Below are 23,692 nucleotides of genomic sequence, written 5' to 3'. Positions count from 1 at the left end.
AAACCAGCCGAGCGCAAACTGGACTGCGGAAAGGCGACTTTCACACGGAAGCCAGCAAATTCAGTCTCAAAAAGAAAATAAACAACGTTCACAGTGTGTCTGCTCCCAAAGTTTGTGTTTTCTCGTGCTGGGACGGTCACGTGAGGTGGGAAGGTTGCGTTGCGTTGCGTTGCGTGCGGCGGCGGCACCGTCATGCGCACAGTCCCGATGCGGCGGCGGCGGCGCCGGTGGCGGCGCCGACGGCGGGCTTGCGCTCCAGCAGGGCCTGCACCATGACGCCGACCTTGAGCAGGCCTTTCTCCTCCAGGATGTGCTGCGGCAGGCAAAGCTTGTCCTGCAAGCACACGCACGACGCGAGCCACACACACAAAAAGATCAAAGAAAAGGCCGCCGCCCACTTTGGAGCTCAAAAGACCCAACGAGCCGCTTTGGCGCGCGCACGTTTCACGTCGGACACCTTAAGCCTCGTTCAAGTCTTAACCCGAGTTGGAAATCCTCAACCCGGTTTGAAACCCGACCCCTCGGCGAAAACCTTACTTCGCAAGCCTGACTGTGGTTCAAGACTCCGATTTGAAATGTTCACCTCGGCTCATACGTGTGGACGGCCAGCCCAGGTCCAAAAACCGTCTTGAGGCTTTTTGGGCTTCGACGGCCGTCAATGGCGGCGAATGACTTTCAAGTCAACTTTTCACGTTCAAACGCAAATGGGAGCTGAACTTTGAACTTTGTCAAATTTCAGGTCCAACTTTTGATTTTTTTTTGTCCTTAGTTTGAAGGGTTGACTTTCACTGCAGCGGGACGTTTTTTTTTTTTTTAGCGCAAGATTGCTTTAATAGCTCCGCCTGAGCAAATGACATCATCGGTCATCGTTGGCTTCGTAACGGGTGAGCGCGGCGGCTTCAAAAAATGAAATAAATAAACCACACGACACAAATAAATGGAATCCTTTCACATCTTCATGAATTAACTAAACATACAAATGGTTAAATCCGCTTTCTGTGTTACAAACACGTTCTAAGTTTGCTTGCTCATTTTCAAGGAGACAACAAAACACAAAATTCACATTTTCAAACGTATGGCTTCAGTTTTCAAAAGGGATCATTGCTTCGCGCGGAACTCTTCAAATTTCTCAATGCACAAAAAGAAAATTCACGAAGAAAAATTTCAAAATGCCGTACACACGTCGCTCGCTCGTTCGTCCCGTTTGCCATCTTCAGCAAAATAGCGGCCGACGCGCTTTTAAGACATTCCGGTTGGATTGTGCTTGATCAACATTTGGTGGCTCACGCGTTCCAAATGAGAAGCTATTAGAAAAAAAGGTCAACACGAGAAGAAGCGAACGCAAAATGCTAACCTGTCCATGCTAACGTAAGGCTAGCATTAGCGTCACTTTTGTAAAAAAAATTTGCTTGAGAGACGTTTCGGATCGGAAGGGAGACTCACGGCGACGTTTGCAGGTTCGAATGGGAGCCGTTTCCGCATCAAAATTTGAGACCCTTTGAGGCAGAAATTTGCTCCGTTTACGTTCCGTTAGCGTGGGAAGCTAGTCAAGCATTATTTGGTAGAAAACGTGCGAAACGAAACGTGGAGCGGGCTGCAGCCGAACAAGTCACGACCGATTTTGGCTTGAAATTGTTTTCATGCTGTCCTGTTGTCCGTCTCAGATTCGAATTGGGCTGTTTTCACATTCAAAGAAAGTCATCGGAAATTTTCGGGTTGAAAGACAGGAAAGTCGTCGGGGGGAAAAAAAAAGGTTTCTCGCCGTCGCCGCAGTTACGTCAGCTCGCTCCACACGTAGACGACAAACAGCAGCAGAAGGAAGAGGACGTGAACTAAGCTGCAGCCAATCAGGTACCACCACCGCCAGGCCGGGGGCGGGGTCTGCGTGGTCACCGACAACGCGTCCAGTGGCGTCGGGGGGGCGGCGCTTTTGTTTTTCGGAGGCTTGATGGCCTCCGGCCGCTTCCTGCCCACCAGCGTCCCGACTGTGGCGCAAAGACGCGGCAGGCGGCGCTGGATGATGTCATACGGGGAGCACAGAGAACACTGGCGACCCCGGAAGGAGGAAGAGGAGGAGTGGCAACGAGGGAGGGGAAAAAGAGACGACCAAGACGACGAAAAGGCGGAAAATCCAGGCGGAGAGCGGAAAGGGAAAGAAAAATCAAGAGGTTAAAAAGTGAGCAAGGAGAGGGAGTCGGTAACCATGGCGACAGAGACGTGCGTAACCATGACGACCAGCGGGGATGCTGACCAGGATGAGGAGGAGGTCCACCTCCTCCTCATCCTGATGCAACTGGCAAGGAGAAGCAGGGCAGGGGTGCGTTAGCGCAGGTAGCGTTTAGCCTGCTAGCGGGTAGTAAGCACACAAGCTAGCAGTGTGTTAGCATGGTTAGCTTGAAGCAGCATGTTAGCAGGCCAGCCAGTCCGGTAGAAGGCGCACACATCAACATATCCGAGCGCGATAATGTGGGCGTGACTTATGCAAATTAGGGTGACCTGGATATTCAACAGGATGCGCTTCTTTTCATTTTGCTTATCCACTAAACTTGAACGAATATTTCTAGCCATTTATTCGCGAATATGACGAAAAAGGTTGCTGACATCTTATAAAAATCGGATCTTCGCCTTCAACCGTTTGCTTGCGCCTCATTGCGCGTGTTAGCACGCGACGGCTTGCAGCCAGCTAGCAAGACAACAGACGAGCTAGTGGTGTTAGCACGGCGAGCTTGTTGTCAGCAGTTTATTGCGACAGGTCAGAGCGAGAGTCGGCAACATCGGGCTGGTTTGATGGATAGCAATGCTCATGTAGAAGACGCGCAAGGAAAAAAAAAAAAAAAAAAAAAAGGAAATCAAATCAGCTGAGCACAAACAAGCAGTCGCCACGCAGCCAAAAGGAACCGCCTGCGAGGAAGGCTGAGCGCTTTGGATGACGTCAAAGCTCAGCCTTCCCGTCAGGACCGCATCAAAAGCTTCGGCAACACGAAAAAAGTGCAAACGTTTGTCAGCTTGTCACGTTCAAATTGTGAGGCGGAAACTGGGACAGCTTGAATCCGAGTCGAAATTTGGATCTTCTCATGAGGAAATTGGGCCACTCTTTATGTTCAAGAATTGAAATTGGAAATTGTCGGATTCAAATCAGGTCAAAATCTGGCCGGTTTGTTTCCACTTGAATTTGGGGACGCGTTCGGGGCCGAATTTGAAATTGGGAATGTTTTCAATTTAATATTGGAGGTTGAAAATGGGGCCGATTTTGGGTTTCAATTGGACTCGTTTTCCGGTGAAATGAAATTAGGGAACGTTGAAACGTGAGAAGGTGGCCGCCAGCACAGAGATTTGCTGTTGCGTCACACGGCCTCACCTCAGGCACGCCGATCTTCCGGCAGGCGTCCAAGAAGTTCTCCACGTTCCGCCGACACTTTGCCATGCTGAGTTTGGGCTGTCGCAACGAAAAGGTCAGCAAAGTTGCGGCGGAGAAAAGCCAAGACGGGGCGGGGGCGGGGCCTACCACGGCGGGCGAGGGCACGTGGATGCTGGCGACCGAGCGCGGCCGGATGTGATTGGCCAGGTGGCAAAGCACCACGCCGTCCATCAGCGAGGTGCCCAGGTCATCGGGAAGGACCACCTTCAGGCGGCTCTCGATGCTCTGCGGGGGGACGGGAGCATCGACTCAATGCCAAAAATGACAACAAAACAAAAAAACAAAAAAAACAAAAATCAACCTTTTGAGAGCAGTGAGGCACGGCCAACGTTGGGACCTTTTTTATGGCGAGTCTTGCGCCACCTGCAGGCCACGGTGAAAATTTGAATTCTGCATCACGTGCCTGTCTGGTCTGCGCGCTTCGAATTTTGTGACAATGGGACTTTTGGAATTGGTCAAAACGACCACAAGCTTCTTTGAACTTATTTTGTGCTGATTGACTATATTTATAATATTTGCCCGCCAAATGTCATGTTTCTAAGTGAAACTATCTTGAGGCACCCCTCCAAATGTCCCAAAATTGACGTTGCTCCGTCGAGAGGTTCTGAAAAGCGTTTGGACTCGCTTCTTACGTCTCGGAGCTGCTCCGTCAGCTCCAGTTCTTCTCTCAGCTGCTCCATCTTCCTCCTCATGGTGAACTGCGGGTCCACACACTCCACACTCTTGTGGCTGCGTAGGAACACTGAAAAAAATAAAAGTTGTTTTCAATTTGAGAGCAACACTTTCACGCTTTTTTTTGGAGCATTCTGAGTCTGTGTGAATTCAACATGTCATGACTTTGCTTGACAAGCGTTAAAGCGTGAGGAAATATCGTACATTCCACTTTTCTGCGGTAGCGTCAGGCTCAGACGCAGTCACGCCATTTTGTGGCTGCCAAACTTTTTCAGAGTGCCATGCTCAACTTTTTGGAAGGCTCAAAAAGCGGGGCAGGCAACCGGGGCAGTCGCGTTTGCCCAGCTTCAAGTGCGGAAACCGAGCCGAATGGACACGGCCCGCCTTTGCTTGAGCGAACACTTTCGCTAATCGGGTGTGTGTGTGTGCGAGATCTAGAGATGATCCTAGGGGACACATTATCAATGTCGGCCAATTCAAACCCAACCTGCATTCTTTTTATGTGTCTCTTTAATTACGTTCCATATTTTTACACCAACACGCAAACGAACACACACGCACAAACTTCTCAGCGATGTTGTGCGCTTTGCAGTATGAACCAAGGAACGGCGTGATTGTATTTGATTGATTTTTTTAAGTGTATGAACTCTGCTGCTCTCATTTAGGTATTCAAGCCTTTTGGCAAGCAGCAATCAGCCAACCAGCAGGGGGCGAGCGCACAGTTACGACTTCATGAAGCTGCCAAAAGAACAAGCAAGCAAAAGGGATCAACCGCCATCGTCGGGACTTGTTGTGGATTCAGCGCCAAGTGACGTTTAACAAGTTAGGCTGTGGGAAAGTAATAAATCTTGGGTAAATTCCATTAAAAACAAATATTTTCTAAATATTGCCTATCAAGAAGTAGTGCAATAAAATAAAGATGTTGTCTCCTACATGATGTACAATTGTGATCAAACTAATCCCGAATGATCATTTGGGACACAATTATGCAGTCAGAACTTGAGAGCATGATTATGATTTGCAAATTGCATAATGTCCTGTGCGAGCCAACGATCCGAGGCCCGCGGGCGCTACCGGGCCGAAACCTACCACGCTCCGGCACGGCTCCGTTGCCGCAGCGACGGTGAAAACCTCCAAAGAGGGGCGGGGCCTGTGAGAGACGGGTGGGGGAGGGAGGGGGCGAGCAGGGCAGCGAGGACGGGGCTGCAACCGCCGGGGGGGGGGCATGCGGGCATTGACATTGGGGGTAAAAATCCATGCGGCGGATCATCGCAACAGTTGTAAATAAACGGGGGAGAATGATCAAAAGATGTCAAAATGGGAGGCGACAATACGAGACAGCACACAGAAAACAAAAGAAAGCAAAGAATTCCGTTAGCGGTTAGCAACATGCTAAGCAAACAAGAAGCCATTGAGATGCCAAACTGGAGCACATTAGCGGCAGTTGTCAGATGAAGCTAGCAATTAGCACCGTTAGCGTACATTTACAACTTCCTGTTGACAAATTTAGGACAACGCAGACAAAACTCAAGTTTACGATGACGTGTGCTGTCAAAGCGTGTGGATTGGACCCGAGTTGATATGCAAATTTAGTGTCATTTTTAGTATTACGACTTACCGGAGCGAGGCTTTAGTCCAAACGGCGCGCTGGACATGGCGGGAAGTCTGCCCGGAGAACGGTTCAGTCGCTACAGTAAAAAAAAAAAAAAAAACACAAACAAACAAAAAAAAATGTTTTCAGGCGAAAGGGACATGCACCGTGACGCCCAAAAACAGACACACGCAAATCACACAGCTGGGCAATGCGGCTGAGTTCATCTTTGCGTCTTGAGGGACAGCGCCACTTAGTGGTCGGGCGGAGCTTGTGAATTCCATTCTTGGCGCTTGTGACCCTGCCAAAGTGTTCTTGAGCAACCGAGTTGCGTCATCGGGAGGTGAATGAGGCGTGGCTTTTGAGTGCCTCGTAGTTGGAAAAGCCAAAGCACAAGCCCGTCTTTACAAGGCATGTGAAGTGGACCCGAAAACGTCCACCTCCATCCACATGCCTCGCAAACCTGAATTTTCTTGAGTTGTGTTGCGTGTGAAGCGCGCAAAACCACAGCAGACCAAAAGACGGGCGGGTTCCGCCTTTTTACCTGGACGGACATGTGCCACTCGTACCGGCGCCAGGCGAGCTGGGCCTCAAAGTGGGCCTTCTTTAGAATCATCTGCCGCTTCTTCTGGAACTCAAAGTCACCCGCCAGCTCTTCCGCCTCGGCCACACGCTGCTGCAGGACGCAGTCGAGGCTTTCAAAAAGAACTTCATGGGCCAGTTCTTCCTTTTTCTTTTGTCAATTAGCGCACGTGGACATGAAACGTGCAATTTAAACATAATAAATCAGCACAAGTGTTACGTCATCCATCGGATGAAATAAACACCTCCTTTGTTCCGGTTGCTCGCAACGCACGTCACGTTGGACATTGCACTTGCGAAGCAGATGTGGCATCTGATTTACGAACTCTTTGCGAAGAGGACCGATCGGCTCAATTAAAGTGACTAAAGAACGTCGACGTTTGCTTTTGCGTCCTTCATAAATAATTGCTCCCACTCGAGGCATTCCTAACTTTGTATCGATGACTGAGCCTCATCTGATCTATTGTAATATTATTTGGAATAACATACGCTGCCAAATTACTCATATTACAAAAAAAAGCCACAAGGGCAATATAATTCTCCTACAAATGCCCTCTTCCAAAAGTATGGTCTCCTAAAGCTTCCAGAATGTAACATCTTTCATAACCTATGGAATGTGGTTAACAGGCTGAATACGAAATGGTGTGAACTCATTCCACTGTACTCTTCCTCTCACCTGCATAGTACTCGGAACAGGTTGCACTTGAAAGGGAAATATAGGAAATTAAAATCCACTCGATTCAGTTTATGTTATAGGGGCCCACAAATATGGAATGAATTGGCTACGCTTTCTATATTTAAAAGAAATCTGAAGCGCAAGCTACTGGACAAATATGTACCGAAAGATTTTGCAGCCAAATGACTTTTCTCTTTGACATGGATGACTGAGTTATTATTTAAGTTGAACTGGTCCATCATATCTGTTTTAGCACCACACAGAAATTTTGATTTGCATGTCTTTTTTTAAAAAAAATTTTATAAACTATGAGCCGTTGCTTGTAAATGACATTTATATCAGTACGAGATCAATCTTTTGTTTGGTGGTGGTGTGCTGGTTCCCTGCTCAGAAGCTTTTAGCTTCAGAGGGAGTCCATTTTTCACATGTGTGTGTGAGAATAAACACTTCAAAAAAAAAAAAAATCTCTTTTCTGTGCGCGTGCGTACCTTCGGTGCGGTGACGTCGCCGTCGTCGTCGCTGTCCTGCCCGCTGCGAGGGAAACAAAAAGTCCGGTTAGGAGCCAACATCAACGCCACGCAACTAAAACACGAGTTTGGTGGACAAAAAGGCGACTTGTCACTCTCCGCCGTCAGCATCGCCAAGATCACGTCACAAAATAATTTCAAGTTTTCGCAAGCTGACGATTTTGACAATCGTTTTCTACTTTTCAAAGAGAAAGCACGAAAAAAAAAAAAAAAAAAAAATCAAACAGGCCGCAAAATCACCCGTTCTTTGGCCCAAAACAAGATTTGGCGCCGCCAACATCGAGCGCGGCTGACTTACTTGACGGACTCGGCCACGGGGACCATTTCCACGGGGTACAGTCGCACGCCGCACACGTCCTCCTGCTCCAAATTGATTCTGAAGCGCACACGCGACACACACTGAGAACCGGTTTGGGATGCGAAAACGACGACGAGGCGGACCTGCCGGGATCCTGCAGGAGCTCCACGGCCTCCTTCAGCTGGCTGATCATGTCCAATTGCAGCCCACCGTCGTCTCCCGTCACCTTTGACCTGCAAGCGGAAGCCACAAGACAAACACGACATTGTCAGGAGCAGAATTGCTGCAAAAATGTGAAAACAACTCAAACATTTGGATTAAGTCGAAGGCGATCCTTCCATTTTTCATAGAAAATGCAAGAAAAGCTGGCTTGAATTTGGGGTGGGGGCGTGGGGGATCATTTCATGAAGCGGCAAGCCAACAATTTCCGTGGGCGTCGGCAAAAGAGACTTTCTCACTCCTGTTCCGAAGTCCAGAGCGAGTCTTCGTCGATCCTCAGCGGCTCGTCCAAGTCCGCCGCCGTCGTCGTCGTCGTCGACGTCCGGCCCTGAAAGCCGAAGACACGCCGCAGACGTCAGTCAGATTTCAGAAGGGCTCACAAAAAGTCTGTCCAAATGTCGCTGGTCGCCAGCGACATGCAATTTGTTTTCTAAACAGGCAACGCAAATGTTGGCCTGCGCCTCAAAAACGACATTGACAGGTCCAAAACACAAAAAGCTGCGCACCAGCACCACATTTGGACAACTTCCCAGAAAAAAAAGAAATAAAAAAAGATTCAAACAGGGTCTGAACTCAACTGTGCCGCTCAACGTGGCTTCTTTTTGCCGTTTTGACGACAAACTGCCAAAACGTCAAGAAACGCGATCGGCTCGTTTTGTTTTCGTGGCGAGCCCAACATCGCGTCAACTTGTTGTTTCCATGGCGACCTTTTGCTGGCCAAATGGATTCAAACTCCAGATTGTGACGCCCAAAACTTTTGTCCACACTTTTTGTTTGTTTGCAGCAGCCGCAGCATGAAATCAAAAACGTTTACAAGGCCGTCGAGCTGTTTCGAGCGCGGCGGACTCGCCTTGGCGTAGCCCACAAAGCGAGCGGCGGCGGCGGCGGCGTCTCGGTAGGCCGGCTGCTCCCTCGGCGCCTCGGTGGGGCTCTCCTCGATAAGCCTCGCCGCCTCCGAGCTGGGATCTGCACACGCAAAAGACAAGCGAGACGTTGCGCAAAAAGTCAACAGACCCAACGGCAACTTTTCTTCGCCGATTGTGTGCCAAAGACGTGAACGCGTCTTTCCCGTTCGCTTTACGGCACCGGCTCGAGTCTGATTGAAGTCTATTTAGGTGGCGCGTCTGGGGGGGTGCGTGCTCGTGCTCGTGCGCGTGCGCGTGCGCGTGCGCGTGCACGTACCTGTCAGGGAGCTGATGTGTTCGCTGGAGTCGTCTTTGCTGAGTGCGTCCTCCTCCGCGATGTGACTCATGGGCACGTTGAGACTCAAACTGTCTTCATCCGACGGCTGCCGACACAACAACGCGCACGTACGTGCACTTGAAAAGGCTCACGCGGGATAGTGACGGCTGTTCCTAATATTCCATTCTTCCCGTGCTTCCAATAAAGAACATCTTTCAACTTAATGAAGAACAAAATCTTGAAAATATTTTCATCATGTTAATGATCGAAAGAAAAGCTCAAAGTTGAACTTGGAATCGAATAGTGGAGGTGTACCTAATGTAGCGACCTGCCAAAAGTGCGCCAAACACCAACACGCAAGAACGACGCCGCCCATTTAAGCTCCCGTCAGAAGCAAATGCACCCGACGGCCGGTCCAAACATCAAACATGCCAGTAGAAGAATACAAAAATTCCAAACGGACACATTTTGGAAGCGCGCCTGACCGTCACAATCGCGTCTCAGCGTTTGCTGCGTACCTCCGTTGCCGACAGCCGCTTGTCTCCGATGTCGCTGCCGACTCCCGAGTCGCTGTCCTGCTTCCTCTGCTGCTCCAGCATGTCCTCCGCGCTGCACGCACACACACATATGAAGCACATTTCTCTCTCTCTCTTTCCTCTCCACAAACGGATCCACATTTTTTCAGTTAGTTTGAATTTGAGCAAACAGAAGAGCAAAATATATTTGAAAAATACTCGGTGAAACGAAAGTTAATGTTGAAATGGAATCAATTTCAAATGATATTCTTGATGACTTAAAGTTTGGCCAATGCGTGCCGCATCAACTGCTCGCTCCATCTCAGATTACTTGCGCTTTGGTATCGGAGGCCTTCCCGAGTACTCGATAACTTGAAAAACGTCCTCATCGGCTTTCGTCCAACTGACAAAAAGGACGGCGCCCGCATTTGTTCGGCTGGCGAAAGTCAGGCGCTTATTTGACGGCGGCATTTGGTTTTCTCCCGTTTATGACAAAGCGGCTGTCCTTGATTTTGAGCTGACCTAATCAGCCCAAAATGAGTTGGCAGCCGATGACACACCCGGCAGCCGATCGGGGCGCCGTCACCGTTCCGGGTGTCGCGACTTACCGCATCAGACTTAGTCGTTCGGTGACGGGCAGGTAGAGCGCGTCGGCCATCTTATCGCTGCGACACGCCTCCATGCTGAGATACTTGAAGATGTGAACTTTGCCCTTCAGACAGATCTGAGGGGGAAAGCAAACGTTGGAATCCCAAGTAGAGCCACCACCAAAAAAAAAAGGGGAAAAAAATGTTGAATTTTGTGGGGGAAAACAGAAAAAACCCAAAACAAATCTCTTTTGAGATATGGCTGCAATGTAAGAAAATGTGAAGCGCTGCGAGCGGCGCCGGCGGGCAAACGGTACCTGCGCCGGCGGGCTCTGCAGCGGGTTGTTCTCCAGCCGCAGGGCCTGCAGCTGCGCCATCTTGCGGTAGCTTAGCGGAATGGTCGACACCTTGTTGCACGAGAAGTCCAACTTGACCAACGGAAGGTCGGCCAGGTCTGCGCGCACGCCGCAATGGCGGCGTTAGCACAATTGAAGAAAACCAACTTTCTTAGCATCTGACGGGACGGTTAGCAGGTCCATTTCTGACCTTCTGGAAGGACGCAGAGCAGATTCCGACGTACGTTGAGCTCCCGGAGCGCCCGCAGTCGTCCGATGTGTCGCGGTAGCGTTGTGAGCTCGTTACAGCTGATGTCCTGCATTTTTATTTATTTTTTTTTTAACTTTTCCGGAATTGCGGAGACCCTTCGTGTAAAACGGAGGTGGGCGTGGCACTCACCAGCTCCATGAGGCGGCGCAGTTGCCCGACGCTCTCGGGCAGGCCGACCAGTCGATTGTTGCTGGCGTTGAGGACTCGCAGCGGAAGCGTGCACAAGCAGGCCGGTAACGAGCTCAGCTGGTTGCGACTGAACGGACAAACGGGAAGTGACGCGCAACGCAAGAAAGGACGTCTTGGAAAATGTTTTGGCGTCACCGAGGCCATTCGCAGGTCCTTCAAACGACTCCAATGACATTTGCAATTTGGATACGACCACTTCATTGGCGATATCGTTAGCTCAAGAGCAAAACGGTTCCAAAAAAAAAAAAGTGAGATTCCGCTTCCCGCCAGTTATTCGATTGACGTCGACGAAGACCTCGAGAAGATGCGGTACGACTTTGGCGGTCGGCGTACCTGAGGTTGAGCGAGGTGAGCGAGTGCAGACCGATGACGGCGTCCGGGATGCTGCGGATGCAGTTGTGGTACAGGTTGAGGCTCTCCAAGGCCACCAGGTGGCACACTTCCGACGGCACGTCCGACAGACGGTTTTTGGACAAATCTGAACGCCAAACGCACCAGAAAGTCAAACAACAACGATCGCGACGTCACTTCTAACGTCAACGCGTCAAATTACATTCGCGCATTCACGAGCACCAACGATGCGATTGGCCAACCGGAGTCCAAACGTTGATGTCTGGACTTTTTGGTCAGAAAGCAATTTGCGTTCCACTGCTGATGATTAAAGAACAAACTTTTTCTGCTGCAAAGCTCGGCACGTATGGGCTGGGTGGAAACCTCGTCTTAGCGTGTGCGTGTGTGTGTGTGTGAGGCAGCTGCATCCTCAGGAAAAAGGCCAGACTCCTCCCTTTAATAACAGACTGCAGCAAAAGTGCAACAACAACACGACTCCGCCGTCCTCCTCCAAAGAAAACGGCACAATTTGCTTTGGGAAGATTTCCTCGCAGGGAACTTTGATTTCCCAATCAACTATTTACAGTGAAGCAAACTTCTTGATGACGGCCAAGGAGAGCCACGGTTGCTGGTTTCTTGAAATGCGAGAAAAAGAAACAAAAAAACCTAATCATACAAATGAGACGACTCGCAAAGAGCCGGCGAAGGCCGCAAGTCACGCGCAGACGCATCGGCCAATCACACACCACTCACTCGGTCGCACCTGCGGAAAAACCAGAGGCCACCGATGATGCGCACGTCTGAAACACGTTGGCGCAAAATACTTTTCAGAATCTTACGAGCGTGTTCAGGACTTCTCACGATAATCAGAAGCAGAGCGAATTTCGAGACACTTTTATAAGATTCCCAGGAAATCGCAATGTGCCGTGACTCATCTCAACTGTGTTCATGAGAAAGCAACCACCGCTGCGCGCAAAGTGCTGCACGCGGAGCAAAAGGAAGTCGCGCAAAAAAAAAACACGACAGGCACACAAATTGACATAAACACACACTCCCGTGCACGTTAGCACGCAGTCATGCTGGCACACACACACACACACACACGCACAGCGGTTGTATTTTTAGAAGGTGCGTTCATGTTTGAAGGCCGCAGGAGTCGTCGTCGCGAGAACGTCACATGACCCAGAAGCAGCAAGCGCCGCCGCCACGCCGTCAGCATCAAAGACACAAAGTGTCGTCCTCCCACGGTCACATGACCCCCCCCCCCACAAAATAACACAACGCCTTTTTCTGCATGCGTGCACCAGAAAGCGAGCGAGCGAGTCGACCCGCGCGAGCGGCAGTGAAAATGTGTGTCAGCAGCGGCGTGTGCGCAAAACTGCATTTTTGCACTTGGTCCAATTTCTAAACATAGACCAACGTCATCAAGTGCAAATGTGTCATGCGAGCACATTTGGAGATGTTGCGCCACCACCTTTGGGTATGCGGAATCAAAGACAATTTTTTCGCTGTGGTCTTTGAACGTTATTGGTGAAAACGTTTGCGGAGGAACTTTGATGTTTATCAGGATGGCTTTAAATGTGTTGTCTATCAAAACGTGTCATGACCTCGCCGAGCACATTGTGAGGGCGTCTTTGATGTTCTCAAGATGACTCGTCAAGAGACAGAAATTTTCGATCCAAGAGGCTCGCTCGTCCGGTTGCTACGTTCAAGCGTGGCCTTTGAGGACAATAATTAACGAAGGGGTCGTTGATGTGGGCAAAAAGGGGATATGCAAATTGTGAATTGGCCTTTAAAACACGCCATTGTGCCTTTTTGTTAGTTTTTGTCAAATGTATCGTGAGGACGTTTGGATGTGGTCTTTGATGTTTTCAAGGTGAGTCGACGTCGGCGGTTGAAGGCCTTCCTTGCGGAAAATTTCAAACTGGAAACCCAACGGACGTGTCGAAACACACACGCGGGCTTGCTGAAGGCTGCATAAAATGTGGGTCAGTGGGGGAGCTTGGACGGGGGGGGGGGCTGTGGGTGCTGCGTGTGTCATCCATGTCGCGCGACCGTGTTATTGTTGCTAAGCTAAACAGAAGCGCCACTAAAACTGTCAGACTCGAGTGTGGACGGAATCACACAGATGAATGCTCAAAAACGGTTTGGGGAAAGAAAGCAAGTTGAACGTCCCACAAAAAAATGCCTGAAAACAAAAAAAAAAAACAGGCAGTCAGCCATTTTGTGATTGTTTGCGAGAGCAAATGTGTCATAGCGAGAGGAACATTTTGCTAGACTTGTCTATTGGAAGCAGACCCCCCCCCTCAAAAAAAGAAAATACATCTCGAGTGGAAACTCTGATTTGCAATCCACAAATTTGATCTCAGGACGAAAAGACAATTTGGCCTTCAAAGGGCAAATTTGAAAAAGATTTTGGCCGCCACCAAAATTGAAGCACGTCAGATGGACGGCGACGAAAAAACTGTGCAGGAATTGAGATGCCCCCCACCCCCCTTTTTGGTTTCCTTTTCATTTTGGCTTTCCAGGGGTCCTTCAAAATCAAAGTCCACCACGCACGAGACACGAGCGGGTCAAAAGTTGGACGCTTCCGTCCAAACGCTGGTTTCTGTGCGCCGTCGTGAGCTTCACGCGTCTTAAAGTATGAAGATATGAGAGAGAGCGTGTCAAAGTGTGTGTGTGTGTGTGTGTGCTTGATTTTGGCCTACATTAGGTGGGAGGGGGGAGGGGGGCGTAGCGACTGCTCCAGTTTATTTATTGAAGAGGATTTGGTGCGTTTCAGATTGGGAGACGCCGCAGAGTCGCAGACGATGTCGTCTTTTACACGTGGACGTCGTCTTTCGGTCTCACACACGAAATCTGCAAACAAGCCAACCAACGTCTCGGTTTCCGTTCCGATCGTCTAATGAGATGCAACGCATCCCAAAATAGAAATCCCTTTGGACTGACATTGGCAGGATGCTATTCGTTTTGTTGGCTTTTTTTTTTCCTGCTTTGCCCGAGACATTTTTGATCGGATTGAAAAAAATAAAGAATTAAATGAAAGTCGTCAAATCTCAAATCAATGTTGTCGCTTAACTTGTAAACAAGCAAGTCTCGGAAGATCATCAGGAACACGTTGAAGGATTTTGTTTATATTAGTGACAAGTTTTGCATTTGCGTGGCAGGATGTCCATCATAAACATTAGCGGCACACACACACACACACACGTAGCTTGCATAAACAGTTGACAGCGCTTCTCAATTCTCTACGCCGATAAAGCCCATCTGAAATGTAATTTATGAAAAAATAGATTGGCGTCTGATTTTGAAGCATTATTTGGAAGGACCTCAAAATGCGGTCAAATCAATTCTGTGGCGAATGTTTGACATTAGGTGGAATTTGCACGTCTCCCTCATGACACTTTGGTGCGCTACAAAACGATATTTTGGATTGGACAACAACAACAGCCTGCAAATCACGTTTTTTTTGGGGGGGCTGTCCCGAGTTCAAAGTGTCCTTCATCAAAGTTCACCCTCAAGCCAACAAAACGCCTTTCACGCTTCACAAAGCAAGCCATCCTCTATCCAAACGCTTTCCCAAAGATGGCGGCGCCACGCAAGATGCGATCCGTCCCAACCATGAGCAGACGACGCGTTTTGATCCGCAGAGCGAAATGGACCTCGACGGCCAACGGGCGCCTTCTCCACCGGGGCATCGCAGCCGCCACGCTAACATATCGAAAGGATTTGCCCTCGCGACGGTCGAAAACAACGAGCAGCCTTTCAATCTTGAGGCGACGCCGTGCCGCTCTTTGACCGTCTTTTGTTTATTGGGCACACGTAACAAAAACATTTGCATGCTGTCTTACATTTTTTTTGGGGGGGGGGGGGGGGGGGGTGCTTAAAACCAAAGTAAGTCAAAGGGCAGATGTCGCGTTCCGACGGCGCTGCACTTCAGCGCAGGGCGGCGCGCCAGCTGCGTCTCGGCTTCCGCGGGAGGAAAGGACGGACTCCAGAAAACAATGAGCTGGGGTGCGGCCACTTCCCGTCGCTTCGGGGGTTAGCTTACAGCGGCTACGCCAGCCCCCCACAAACATTTCTTACTCGGACCGGTTCCGAGCGGGTCCACGCCAGTCAAGGCAACCGTAGCCGCGTGCTAATGTTGCTCGGGATGCAACGACATTGGGCCCGCAGTCTCAGCTTTGCTGCAAGATTATAAACCAGCATCCGCGTTCCTTCATCGTGCTGCAGTCTCCAAGCATCACTACGCTCCACTTTGTCTTGGACAAAAACCTCAATTTTGCATCATTAAACTTTTCTTTGCTTCTTTGCCAGGACGGCCCGCAATCTCCCTTTCCTGCAATATTACAATTCAGAGTCCACTTTGCTTCATCATGTGCCACAGTCTCTACCTTGACATGTGTCATCAACACGGTCGGTTCTTAAAATAGCCCGGCATTGGTGGAACATCGTAAATTCCACTTTATAAAGAAAGTCCCATCACTTGCATAGAAATGTTATTTTGCCAAATGATACGCATGTTCATGCAGCCCCCCCCCCCCCCCAATTGACAAAACGGCGTTGGCAGCAACTCCGCACGTCACTGTTGACAAGAGTGCTCCAACTTCATAGCTGTTGTCCCTTCCACGCAGCTGTGCACGTGACTGGACACTAAAGTAAGCAATTTGTTTCATTCCGCGCCACAGGAAGAACGGAAATGTGAGCGTGCGCGAGAGCATGCGCGTGAGCATGACGAGCCTTTGTGACGACACAGGCCTCCCAGGTTGACGGCCGGCACGCGCGCTCCAATGGATGTTGACAAGCCCGCGAGTCACAAGCGACGGGGGAATTCCACGGGCCCCCCCCACCCCCAACACACACGCACACGCTCGCGCGCACACACACCGTCCCACGCACTCCCACGCACGCCCGCCCGCTTACCTGCCTCCACCGTGTCGCTCAGGTCGAGTCCGGCGGCCGTCCGCGGGAACTCTTTGAGTTTCCTGGCGCTGAGGTTGAGCGCGCCGCTGAGGGTCGCCTCCTCCAGCGCTCGCTCCAAGCCGCGGCTGTTGGGCGGCGCGGGCCCGCCGTTGCCGACATTGTGGCCGGGCGGCGGCGACGCTGCCGGCTGGGCGGCCAGGGGCTCCGGTCCGGGCGTCGCCATGCTGCCGCTGCCGCTGCTGCTGTCGCCGCTGCTGCCGCTTGGCCGTCGGTGGCGGTGGCGGTGGCGGTGGCGGTCCGCTCGTCGGTCCGCTTCCTGCCGCGTTGATGCTGCGCGAGCGGCATCAACCTCAACGGCCAACAGAAAACACCGCGACACTTCCGGCCTGTGCCCTTCAAAATACAACCAGCGGAAGTGCTTTGTCCACACGACCGTTGTTTGGGAAACACGTGACGACGGTGTACTCCGCGTGCGCTTTGGGAAGGAGGGCCGAAACTTGACCGACAGCGACATCTGGTGGATGCAAGTCGTGTCACGTGTTCGATGTTTAAATTCGTGTGGGCGAGAGAGCGAGAGCAAAGAGCGTACGTGTGTGTGCTTGTGTGAGCGTGAGTGTGCGTGTGAGTGCCATTACAGGTTTGCTTTTCATTGACCTTTTTTCTCGTCACACTTTTTTTCCAGTGGCCTTTTGTGGTGACAAACACTCGGACATCAGGGACTCCTCACAGCGTTGTACACTTTGATGACCGAGACTCTGCAAGCTTCACTATTTCAACCACAGGGAAATGTGACGTTTGAAATATTGTGAAGTAAAAAAAGTGCTGGCAACTTATGACCAGTCGTTGCCGAAGCGTGCAAACGTTCAGTCGGGATCAGCCGAATCGCTTTGGCTCCCAATCGGGCCCGCGTTGCCCTGCAAATCCTTTTCCCGCCACCAGATGCCAGCAAACACCAATATTCAGCTGCGACAGAAGAGGCTTCGTATGCGGAAGTAAATGTGCTCGTCACTGAATTGTTCCAGATGAAAAATAAATTGATTGTGTACGTGCAGTATATTTCGAAATAAAATATCATTTAAAACGTTTAAATGTTGAAAAGGCATAACTTTCAATGCTGGTTTATTTTCTCAACTCAACATGTCTTGGTGACAAATTGCAACTTCTCGCTGTTTTGTGATCAGGTCAAAGGTCATCTGGTGACTATTTAAGAGCTTAATAGCTTTTAGCCGCTATCTTATGATATCTGAAGACAATTACAAACTTTTTTCTTGAGGGGGGGGACACATCAGTTCCGTGCAGGTTTTTGCCATGAAGGAGCGAGCCCTGATACACGCAGCGTTATTAGAAATCGGCTGGATATGAAGAAAATTGTGGAAAAAAAACGTGACAACCACATCAAGAAAAATCTGAGGAATTTGCCAAAGCATTGCCGTGAAAATGAGGAAGGGCTTCACAAACTCGCCTGTGATCGTGCGTGCGCGAGATGAAACGTTTCCGCAAATTTTCAGCAGCCACGGCGGGCACCTTTGCGCACGCGGACGAGGTCATCCGTGCGCTCCGCTTCCTGTCAAGTGTTTGCACGCAGCCCCGAAACAGCCCCACGCTCGTTTGACCTTTGACCCAGCGCCCGCACGCCGCCTGGAAGTGATGAGGAGGCTTGAACGCCTCAGCTCAAGAAAAATTCGGCTTTCTAAAAGAATCCAGAATCACATTGTCTTGCTTCGACTTCAGGACGCCAAAAGATTTCATCTTTCAATCCGTTTTAAATTTCTGTTCATATTTAACGTTGTGTGACTCGAATATGCTTACTTTGCATTTTGTGTTCTCATGTAACACATTTGCATCTTATTTAATACTTTACACATTTAATATTATTTTTTATGGTCTGAGACGTCTAACTTATTGACAGTGTTGTGAATTTTCCTCTTCACGGCACATTTAATGATCAGCACACCTCCATTTGTCCATAATATGCACCAACAAACACAACAATTTGTCTTATTTACTTTCGAGATAATTTGATGGTGTGGCCGGCCGATGTTTGGTGTTTGAAATGTCACATCACCAGATTTGTGAAACTGCGCCACATTTCCTGGCCTTTGACCTGCAATTGCAAACGTCGGCGGCCGGCGCACTTTGGCGCTCGCGTGTCCGATTGCGGAGGTGTCACTCGAAATTCAGGCTGGCGAAGTTGTGGCGAGCTGGCTGACATAAAAAAAAAAAAGCAAATAATTCAACAAATGAGCAGGGTGGGGAAAGGGAGAAACGTCTCCAAGGCCACACTTTTCAGACACGTTTCCAATAAAACTATTCCAAAAAAAAGGGAGCGGATTGAAAGATGGCGTCGTCAAGGGATCGGAAACGGAGAAACGTTTACGAGCGCGAGGCTGACAAACAATAGTTTGTTTCTGTTTTTGTGAGTCTCGTAAATGGTTTTAACGAGGACCGCACTTATCTTGACGGTTGCCGACAAAACGCATCGCGTGTCAACAAATGGGCCGTGTCATGACGGCTCATTAGCCGCACTTTTAAATGTTCAACTCATTGTTTTTAATAGCGCTCGTTCTTCTCTCCGTTTTGGAGGTTTGGGACTCAAAAGTAAATGCACCTAAAGACTTTCCTAACTTGAAATTTTCTTTTGCTCTTCTTCAAAATGAGGAAGTGCAAAGTTGGATTTCGCACAAAGTTTTCGACCTCACGTAAAATGTCGGAAGACAATCTCGTGGCTTTGTAAATTTGCCAACACGCTCCAGGTGGGCTCGGCCTTCGGCTTCGTTGTTTCTATCCACAGACGGATCGCGGCCCCTTTCAATTTTAGAATCGGTGGCAATGTAAACAACAAAAGCAAACAAAAGAAATTCAAAGCCACTTTATTGTTGCGGATTTTACATTCTTTCCAAAATCTTATTCCAGAAAATATCTCTTCCAAGCTGAGTTGAAAAATGTGATTAATGGCAATACATTTCGGAATTTTTTAGGGTGATGAATTAGTTTGTAAAAAATCACTTGACAATTTATAATTCAACAAATAGAAAGTAACAAAACTACGGCGGAGTAAAAAAGCGCAGCAGTGACTTTTGAGTGCTGGAGAAATCTGCCCCCCCCCCAATCATCTCCAAACAATGGCAGTTACTCCTCAAGAAGAGCGAAAAATAATTTGTGATGCGTGCGATCAAAAGAGCTCATGTGTGAGCGTGCGCGTCCTCGTCTGCAGCAGACCAATTTCGTTTTTGCTTCACGAGACGCGAAACATTTTTTGCTCCAAATTGTGAAAAGCGATTAGGAGGCCAAACGGTTCCCAAAACGCCTTCCATCTTTTTTTTTTGCTTTTGCGATGGCGGTCGGCTCGGCAGGCCGCACGTTTGCGTGGGGGGGGCTACGAGACGTCACGGCCATGCCAAATGAAGCCGCGTTCAAAGTCATCAAAGTCGCATCGCTCGTAAAAGGCCAAATGAAAAGCTTTTGATTTCAAAGCAACGAGCGCCCGGCCGCCGCGTCTTCGCGGGCCCGCTTTTCACGTGTCCTCCAGGCGGGCGGCGACTCTGCGACGGACCGGGAAGAACGCCAATGGACTTTGACAAGGCCTTTAATCAAGCCGGGCCGCCTCCTTCCCGACAATTTATGCTAATGACTCCGGCCGCCACCAGGAGGATTTGATTACGCCGCCGCTTCGTGCGGGGTCGCCGACAAACATTTTGGGAAGCGGCTTCTTGCATTTGGCGCGACCCGAGTCCAACTCGGTCCGTTTGAGGGCGGCGAGCTCGCCCAAGCCGACTTGAGGCGACGACGTCGTGGGTCGCTTGCCCGCCGGCGACGTCCGACTATTCCGTCAACTGGCGAGTGGGGATCCGAAAATATATTTTCAAGTCATAACTGGCAAAAAGTGAAGAATTGGATGTGAAAATTGCCCAAAAAAATTGCGCTTGTGATCTTTTTGGGATATTTTTTTGAACGAGATGAAAAGATGCGAGCCAAACACATGCGTTGCGGGTCACGTGTAACTCGGGGACGGAAAAGAAGTTTTTTGTTATAGTTGCTCTTCAAAGTGGCAAAAAATCTTTTGCAAGAACTTCCGACGTCACATTAAAAAAAAAATGTCAAGAGCACACTACGCAGCAAGAATGCGTCTTTGTGGAATGTTTGGATGCAATCACTTGATGAGTGAACGAGTTGTCGACTGAAAATTCATCTTGCGAAACATTCATGGAGCGGCAAGCCCCCGTGAGAAAACTTTGCACGGAAAATGAAACGGGCAAATTGTTGCGGTCGGCTAAAACAGGCCCAGTGATGGAGCGTGCGCGTGCGTTTGCGGGGGTGCGCCGGTGCGACACGAGGCCGGCGGGACCTGTTTTGGGTTAAAGAGCGCCGGAGCCCCCACAACAAAGGGCCCACGGCTTCAGAACGAGAAGAATCTCATTTTTCCCTCCCTGGCCGCTGCCGTCGGGCCCGTCTCGCGTTTCATTTTCAGAAAAAAACGCCGAGCGAATGCCAGCCCGACGTCTGATAAAAGAAGCGCGCGGGTGTTGGGAAAGCATTTTTGTCTGACGGCTCAGCACGGGATCATTTGAGGCTTTTTCCCCGAGGGACGCCCTTTTCCCGGCTACAAATTAGTACAGGTGTGCGACCGAAGGCAGATTCCCGCCAAACGCCAAAAGTGGATCCACATGGCTCGAAGCGTGCCATCCTCGTCGCGTCATCAATGTCAGCTTTTGTGTGAGCCATCGCGAGATGTGGCCTTTCCTGATCACAAAAGAACAAACATGGAAGCCGTGTCCCGTTATGACGCTTCCGAGCGCTGACCTGACGGAACCTCGACCGACTCGGATTTCAGGCCCGCGCTGAGAAAAGTCGCCTCGGATTCATGGAGACTTCATCACGTCGTCCGCTTTCAAATGAGAAAATCGAGTGGCGGGAACGGCATCCCTCGTTCGAGGACAAAATTCGAAACAAATGCGCCTTCACGAACGGGCCGACGAAAGCGCGCGGAGACGCATTTCAACGGCTTCACGGGCTGGCCGAGACGGTTTCGGATGAGCGCTCAGCTGATGGGCATGTGTTGTGTTTCGGCAACAACGCTCGCGTGAGCTCACCGTCCGCTCGACGGTCGGCGCAAAAGCAAAGACGGATGACGTCGCTAACGAGAGCGCGGGCAGGAAGTGAATTTGGCTCGCAAAATGTTTTGTGGCGAGGTCGCAAACGTTTCCACGCAACATTTGGCATTGTCTTGCGTGTGTGCGGAGGGACAAAAGACGAAAGAATTAGGATGGAACGATCAACCCGAGAGGTCGTACGTTTCAGTCTTGACAAAATCTCCAAACCGAAGGAAATGTAACTGGCAAAAAAAAAAAAAAAAGACTAGACTGTCTCGCTTCATCCGTCAATTTTCAGATAAAATTCTGCTGTGGCGCGTTCCAAAAGCTCTCCGACGCCTCGCATGTCGGCCACCATGCTGCCGGAAAAGGCAAAGCGCTGTCGCTACACGTGCACGCCATGTCCGGACACGTCATGAACGTGCGGCTCATGTGTTCAACACATCTGTGATTATTTTTTATTTTTTAAAGGGGGGGGAGGCAGGAGGGGGGTCGAATGCATCGCTATCATCGGTCTCAATTTACGTCCGGAAGGAAAAGACTCGTCTTCCTCTTCATCTGCGTTTTTCTCCATCATCAAAGCAAACGCGACGGTCGCAGGCGCGCTTCCTGCGTGTCACATTTTGTCCGACACGGTTTTGATGTGCGTGAAAAGGATTCGAGCACGTGTTGCCGTTATCTCCAAGCCCGGTTTGAGCTCACACATGGAGCCGGCCTGCGCGCCGCTCGCCTCGGCGGGCGTCCTCCGCGCCGGGAATCGGGCCAGGCCCTCCCTCCTTTTGTTCGAGGGGCGCTCGGGCCTTCGTGGAGTTGTAACAACTGAGGCAAAAAAAAGAAAACAAATCAAAAGATGGGGGGGGGGGGGGGCAGCAGGAGTCTTCTAAAAAAAAAAAATTTAAATTTATTTATTTCTCAAAGTTACCAGACTGCCAAATGAAGAAAGTCTAAAAAGTCCAATTGAAACAAAGCAAGTAAGCGACGTCACGTGACAAGCGACAGCAACGGTGAACCAACAAAGACCGAACGAAAGCAGCAAAGGCAATACATGAGACAACAAGGCACACCTGAACAAGATGAGTAGCTGGAGGGAGCTGATCGGTCAAGCCGAGGAACCCAAAACTTTTTGGGAAACTTTTTTGTGGCTCTTCTCATGATGGACATGCCAACCAAATTTCATGTCGCTCAGCAAAATTGCCTTTGAGGGCTGAATTTTCCAACCGGAAGCGATTTCATTCCAAGCAAGATGGCCGACGTCCATGCGTACTTTTTGAGACTTTAGCCAACGTAACGTCACGACGGTTGTCGTCCTGCTGACCGAAACGGACTTTGGAGGCGGAATCGCAGAAGTCGGCAAACTCGCCACGTTTGCTCGCCTGCCGCAATTTGCATTCGGCGAGTTTCATCTTGACTCTCGGCGACGGTGCGACGTGTGCAGGACGTGAGGATCGGCGCCGCATGTGCGACACACGCGGCCGCGGTGGTGAGCGAAGAACAAAACGACGAATTTGCCGTTTCAAAAAGTTAACGGGAACAAGATGCCACGCGAAACGAGGCGTCGGGAATCAGACGCGCCATGTGTGGATTTATTAGCGCGTCTTTCCTTTCCGTCGGCCACATCTGCTGCTTTATTTGTTTCTCTGTCCGTCTGTCAGCACAAAAAAAAAAACCACCGCACCAAATTGAATAAATGACTTTTGTGCATTTTGCAGCCAAATCGACGCTTGAACTTGTTTTTTTTTTTGCATACTCAAAGAGTTCATGTCTCACCAACGAATAATCTCCACAAAATATTTTTTACAATGTGAGCAGCTGTTCAAATGTTTTCAGTCGCATTTGGTTGACACTAGTGCACATGTTTTTTTTTTTTTATTTTCTGGCGAAAGACGGCCTTTAATCGGCTAATCTTTCACTAATTTCCTTTCAATCTGCTGACATTGCCGTAAAATATGACAAAAGACATTTTCATCAAGACAATATCAACCCCGGCACAGAAATAAATGCAAAAAAAAAAAAAAAGATTTGCTTCTGTTATTGCTGGATTTAATCAGGATCATTTCAGTTGAGCAAAAAACATTTTAATGGTCATACAAAAAGTTACTAGCAATATGGAATTGAGGTATGGAAAAAAAACATATCATTGTCAAGCAAAATAAACAAATGTTTCATTTTAAAATAACACGTGGATCAAATTCTGATGTGGTATAATTAAAAAACAAAACAAGCAAATACGTCACCTAAGAAACACCAAGATTTACAAAATCACTGAAATGACGTCATGCAAAATAAA

The 23,692-nt window shown here is 49.5% G+C and overlaps 1 protein-coding gene across 2 annotated transcripts; it reads right to left on the bottom strand.

Annotated features, from left to right (window-relative positions):
- Nucleotides 1-226: 226 nt before the first annotated feature.
- Nucleotides 227-16,743, bottom strand: lrch1 (leucine-rich repeats and calponin homology (CH) domain containing 1). 2 transcript variants are annotated; one of them, XM_088314748.1, is made up of 19 exons: nucleotides 16,316-16,743; nucleotides 11,396-11,540; nucleotides 11,003-11,129; nucleotides 10,814-10,919; nucleotides 10,585-10,721; nucleotides 10,289-10,404; nucleotides 9,684-9,774; nucleotides 9,166-9,271; nucleotides 8,834-8,949; nucleotides 8,223-8,311; nucleotides 7,908-7,997; nucleotides 7,765-7,842; nucleotides 7,428-7,470; nucleotides 5,709-5,778; nucleotides 5,180-5,293; nucleotides 4,051-4,160; nucleotides 3,506-3,643; nucleotides 3,359-3,436; nucleotides 227-2,046 (listed from the first exon to the last, which is right to left on the bottom strand). In XM_088314748.1, exons 1-19 carry the CDS (start codon nucleotides 16,536-16,538, stop codon nucleotides 1,774-1,776), a joined length of 2,250 nt encoding a protein of 749 aa, XP_088170874.1. In that variant the 5' UTR covers nucleotides 16,539-16,743; the 3' UTR covers nucleotides 227-1,773. The 2 variants fall into 2 exon arrangements, with proteins under 2 accessions (XP_088170874.1, XP_088170875.1); XM_088314749.1 differs by lacking the exon at nucleotides 5,180-5,293 and having other exon boundaries at nucleotides 16,316-16,741.
- Between the last annotated feature and the right edge of the window lie 6,949 nt (nucleotides 16,744-23,692).

Source organism: Idiotropiscis lumnitzeri, chromosome 14 (genome assembly GCF_059441095.1).
Source record: "Idiotropiscis lumnitzeri isolate Australia: NSW breed Sydney's pygmy pipehorse chromosome 14, RoL_Ilum_1.0, whole genome shotgun sequence".
NCBI classification, from domain to species: Eukaryota; Metazoa; Chordata; class Actinopteri; order Syngnathiformes; family Syngnathidae; genus Idiotropiscis; species Idiotropiscis lumnitzeri.
Note: the sequence above shows the minus strand (reverse complement) of the source record. Positions and strands in the feature narration are given on the sequence as shown.

What these genes read in the sequence shown, in the direction of transcription:
- lrch1 (XM_088314748.1), bottom strand. Translation starts at nt 16,538, where the DNA reads ATGGCGACGCCCGGACCGGAGCCCCTGGCCGCCCAGCCGGCAGCGTCG. An exon ending in TGCGCCGCCTCATGGAGCTG is followed by an intron (nt 10,920 to 11,002) that starts GTGAGTGCCACG and finishes ATAAAAATGCAG; the next exon opens with GACATCAGCTGTAACGAGCT. An exon ending in AGCGGCTGTCGGCAACGGAG is followed by an intron (nt 9,272 to 9,683) that starts GTACGCAGCAAA and finishes TTGTGTCGGCAG; the next exon opens with CCGTCGGATGAAGACAGTTT.